General features: G+C 56.3%; 1 protein-coding gene across 1 annotated transcript in view; it reads left to right on the forward strand.

The window, feature by feature from the left end:
• Positions 1-5,150, forward strand: part of TRMT44 (tRNA methyltransferase 44 homolog) — a 38,519-nt gene extending 33,369 nt beyond the window's left edge. Inside the window, exon 10 of the mRNA XM_019626427.1 lies at positions 4,503-5,150. Coding sequence (XP_019481972.1) covers positions 4,503-4,735 — 233 coding nt within the window. The 3' untranslated portion in view covers positions 4,736-5,150. The remainder of the gene's footprint in view (positions 1-4,502) is intronic.
• Positions 5,151-5,156: the final 6 nt, after the last annotated feature.

A 5,156-nucleotide genomic window follows, 5' to 3' on the forward strand; every position in this document is an offset into this window, starting at 1 on the left:
GTGTTTCTGAGAGGAAGTTAATCACGCCTCCCTCCCCGCGCCCCCGTCTGCAGTGCGAGCTGCTTCTCTGGCTGATTTAAAAATTTTTTTTTCATGTGTATTTTTCAGCAGTTTTGTATAATGTGCATAAGGTGTGATTTTCTTTTTACTTGTTGGGGTTTGCTGAACTTTGTAAATCCCTGGGTTACTGTTTTTGATCCAATTTGGAAAAAAAATCAGTCAATATCCCATAAATATTTTTTTCTCCTCTATTCTGTCTCTCCTCTTCTCCGAAGACTCCGATCACGTGTGTGTTAGATCCCTTGACACCATCCCACAGGGCACTGAGGCTCTGTTTTTAATCTTTTTCCTCAGTTTGGCTGATTTCTACTTGACTTGTCTTGTCTCTAACTTCATTAGTCCTTCTACTGCATCGAATCTGCTGTTAATACTGTTCAGTGATACATATTTTTAAATTTCAGATATTACGGTTTTTATTTCTAGGGTTTCTGCTGCCTTTTTTTTTTTTTTTTACAAGTAATTTCCTCTGAAATTTTCCATCTCTTTAGCCATCATCCATCAGGTTTAAAGTCCTTTTCTGCCAGTTCCAACATTTGGGTCATCTGTGAGTTTGTTTCTGTTGACTGCTTTTTCTTTTGACTGTGAGTCACATTTTCCTGTTTCTTCAGATGACTGGATTTTTTTGTTGTTTTTGTTGTTTGCTGGAAATGGTGGGTGGTCTGTGTGGGTCCTGCGTTCTGGCTTCTTCCTATGGAGAGTGCTGAGTTTTGTGTGGTGCTCATTTACTTATCACTGAGCCGCGTTGATTTGGCGGAGGCATGTTAAGGCAGGTCTGTTTCTGTTTTGCCCGTATTCCGATTCCTTAGCCCATGTCCTTGCAGTCCTGGGACAGGCCTTTCTAAGGTGGCCTTCCTGGGGCTTCTTGGGAAGCCAGGGCTCTCCGCAGCCCCTCACTTGGCAGGGCTTGAATTCCAGACTGTCTCCCCTATGGCGTGTGGTGGCTGCACTCGCGACTCTGCTCTCTCCTGGTCCTTGTCCTGTGCCCTGTGGACTCTCAGACCGCTCCTGTGCAATTCAGGACTCAGCAGCCAAAACACCTGAAAATTGAGGGGGGTGTCCTGGAGAGGAGGGGCCATAAGGTGGCACTCCAAAATCTGTATATAAACTCCCCTGAACCCCTGGGCTGCAGTGATGAAATGTCCCACCCAGACCTGCACTGCCCAGGATGGGAGCTGCTGGTCACCAGCCACGTGAAATGTGGCTGCCGCCGTCGAGGAACTGAATTTCTAATTTTGTGTACCTGTAATTTATATAACTACATGTGGCTAGTGGCTCACACATTGGACAGAGTGCTCCAGACTGTAGCTGCTCAGCACATGGTCCGACAAGCAGTATTAGCCTCGCCAGGTTGTTAGAAATCAGAACCTCGGGGCCCATGCAGACCTGCCGATCGACCGGAGCCCCAAGGTGGGGACCCAGCAGCTGTTTTAACTTGCTCTGCGTGTGGTAGATGTGGATACTGAGTTTGAGGGACACTGCCCCCTGCACTCCGAGCCTTTTCATTTGCTGTTTCTTCTGGAAAGTGCTTCTTCCTCTTCTCTGCTTGGCAAGTTTCGTTTCTTCAAAGTCNTGAGAGCTGGTGTACACGCCTGCACTGCCCCCGTGTGTGCACGTGAGATCTGGGTGTGCACCCCTGCAGTGCCTTTGGGCGGCTTGGTTGCTGATGTGGAGCTAAGCTTGGTTTTCACGTGAACTTGATTTCACTTGGATAAATGCTGCTGCTCTGAGGGTGGTAAGCCTTGTAAACGGAACCAGAGCCTCCATATTTGGGGTGGCTGCAGGAGGGCAGGCCCCCATGGGGGTTGGAGAGCTGGGAGGAGGTGGCCTCCTGGAACTGAGGCTCCTGCCTCCACTGAGCTGGCACAGCCGCCTGGGTCCGCTCTGTGTCGAGAGCCCCAGTGGGTGGAAACACTTATGCAGCCGGAGGGCTGTTCTTTCGGTTTATCCCAACACATTTTTCTGGTTGGCTTCATGAAATAATATCTTTTTTCCATTATAAATATGCATGCATGTGACTGCTTTTCTGTGCAGTTCACGTGGGGCGGGGGCGTTCCTTTTATTTTTGGAAACACTTCCGAGTAGGAGGCTTGGGGATTGAGTTCCGAGTAAACAGTCTGCTTCCAGTCATGCAAAAGATATGCACTGGCGCTGGGGCTCATCTGTGAGGTATGAGGGCCCTTTGTAAACTAACGTGGCTAGTTGCCAATAATGTTGACGGGCAGCTGTGCACTCCGTCAGGACGTTCGTGCTCTGAGTGGTCAGTCACTGTGCTCACCGCCTAGAAGATGGGGACGCAGCTCAGAGAGGCTGGTGACTGGTCCGAGGTGTCCCTCGAGGGGCGGGGCTGTGCTGGCCACCAGGTCGACACTGAGCAGACCAGTTCTCCGAAACACGTAGCACCATCCCAGTAAATTGTCCATACGGATTTTCTGGAAGGTTCTTCAGCCCCTCAGGACACTGGTTAAGGTGATGTCTGCGGTCAGAAACAGTGGAGGAGATGGACGGCAAGTTTTCTGTGCTGTTCAGGCCCAGCAGGGGCACATGAGGGAGAAAACGCTCAGAGACGCGGGGGGGAAGTGAACTTCGGTAGAGCGTGTGTTCCTGGAATCCCATCTTAAAATCTGGAACGCATTTCTGCACAGGCAGAGTCTGTGGGTGGTCGGTCTGGTTGTGAGCTGCCTGGAGGGTGCCTGGCACCGGCCTGCCCGGGACGGGAGCTGGGTGTTAGGCCCTCCTGTTGGGCCTGGCACATGCCTGAGAGCAGCTCTGTGCCCTGGGGGTGCGGGGCAGCATGTCGGCATCCTGGCCAGCCTCGGGGCTCCCTGCCTCTCATCTCCAGGGCCACCACTCTGTCATTGGCACCTACTCCCCAGGCCTTAGAAATCCTGGCCCCCTTTCCCCTGACCCTGCAGGCAGTGCTCCAAAGGCGTGGCCAGGTGCCATCGTAACTGCCTGTGGAGGCCTCTGCAAGCCAGCTTGTCCCAACGGGAGGGACCTCGCACGAGCTCTGCGGGCCAGGCTCCAGGCCCAGCTTTGGTCCCTCCCCCAGATTTCTCATGAGCCCATCCAGGCTATCAGGGGCCCCTCGCCTTTTTGGGGTGCACAGCCAGAAGTCTGGGAGCCTTGCCTCCAAGGCGCCTTCCGGGCTCCCCACGTGTTGCCCCGGGAGGTGCTGCCGGGGTGCATCCGGGGCACAGTGACAGCTCCTTGACTCACGCTTCCAGGCGGAGACAGTGCAGGAGCCAGCTCAGGGGGAGACAGCCGACAAGGAGGCGCCTCTAGGCCCTGCGAAGATGAATCCCCCCATTGTGGCCTCGCAGTGGGGCGCCTCTGCGGCTCCTTTCTCTGGTTCCAAGGGAAAGTAATAAACGTCAGTCTGCAGGGACAGTCTCGCTGCCGTCGCGAGGCGATCTGAGCGCGGAGCAGCGATTTCACTCCCACGCCCAGCTCGCAGGTCGCAAGGCCAGGCTTCTCAATGAGCCGCCTGTATTTCTCCCGAGCCTTTCCAGGGCTCCGGGTGCGTTTACAGCTTCCAGGCAAAACCGGGACAGGCTTGGTTGCTTTGGCTCCGTTTCACGTGGAGTTGTTGGCTCTCGGGAGGAAACGGCCAGGCGTGAGCTCTGGGGGTGTCAGTCGTGTAGGGACAATGGCTCAGGGCAGCTCAGAGCAGCCTGGTCAGCTGCCAGGGCCACAGCCCCCTCCCCTGCCCTCTGGGGTCCTCCAGCTGCCCAGCTCTGAGGGCGTCCAGCCACACAGGCCCCTCCCGCCACAGCCCCCCAGCGCCCCTGCTCCCTGCTCCCTGCTCCCACCCCCACCTCTGCTGACAGGGCTGCCAGACCCTCACCCTCATTTACATTTGGGGGGCTTTGGCCATGGGGGTCACCACCACCTGCTCTGCCGTCTGCCTGCCTGGAAAAGACCTGTCCCCACCTCGCTCGTTTTCTCTTTACCTCGCTCGTTTTCTCTTTGTGACGTGGAGATGTCCTAAGGGGCAGGGCCACTGTGCAGGCAGTGTCCGGCCTACCCGATCAGGACTCTGTTAGGGCTCTCAGCCTGGTGCCCGCAGGTCCTCAGCCTGGTTTCCCACAAGTCCGACCCCATGCTGCTCCAGCCATTGTCCTGTGGCCACACCCTGGATGTTGTCACCAGAACCTGGGCTTCAGTGACAGGGCTCTTCACCCTCTTCCAGTGTCCAGCACTCCCCTGCAGACTCCCAGCCCCTCCCACACTCCCCTGCTGGCCCTGTGCCTCCATACCATTCACCCACAGGTGGGGGGACTGCCGGCCACTGCTGAGACCTCAGCACCCCGTGGCCCTGGGCAGCGGCTGGCCAGTCCTGGTGGGGACTCTGGGCTCGTGTCAGTGCAGCCCGCGATCCTGGGGAACTAAGGGATTTTGCAGGTTGACTTCCTGGCTGTCTTTCTCTCTGTCCCAAACCGCAGTTCTGAATGGGAGAGTTCACATTCGCGACTGGAGGGCAGAGAAGCTGCCGAAGGAGAAGCACCCGGAAGCCAAGCGCACGCTGCTCTCTGGGGCTTTCAAAACCCGCCTCTGCTGGTTCTTCACCCACCACCCTGACGGCTGTGTCCTGCCTTCGCACTGCTGCCCGTTTGCCCACGGGCCTGGGGAGCTGCGGCCACCGCCGGCCACCAAGAGGAAAAAGCAGAGCCTGTGAGCTGTCTCCGCCGTGAGTGGGGGCCCGGCGGAGACACATGCCCACCCGCATCTGCTGCGTCCAGCGTCTTTGTGTCAGAGTACGACAGTTCTTAAACATCCTGCAGCGCAGACGGGGAACGCACAGCCATGCCTGCGGCAGCTCGCCGCACCAGACCGGCTGCCCGGGCCTCGCCTCCCTGTCCCGCCCGTCTCCACTGGGCCTTCCCGCTGGTGCTGATAATGCTTTAGATTCCAGGGAAGAGAAATTCCTGATGTGTTTCTGTTTGAAATTATTTTTACAGCTTTACACAAAAGTTGCATCAGTAGAAGCTGTTGCGCCCCTTGATTTTCTGTGGGACGCCTCCTGGCGACCTTTCTGTGGGACGGGTGGCCTCGGGTCATTTGTGGGGGGTGAGACGAAGCTCATCCTTTCCCCGAGG

Source organism: Hipposideros armiger, unplaced genomic scaffold, assembly GCF_001890085.2.
Source record: "Hipposideros armiger isolate ML-2016 unplaced genomic scaffold, ASM189008v1 scaffold_677, whole genome shotgun sequence".
Lineage (NCBI taxonomy): Eukaryota > Metazoa > Chordata > Mammalia > Chiroptera > Hipposideridae > Hipposideros > Hipposideros armiger.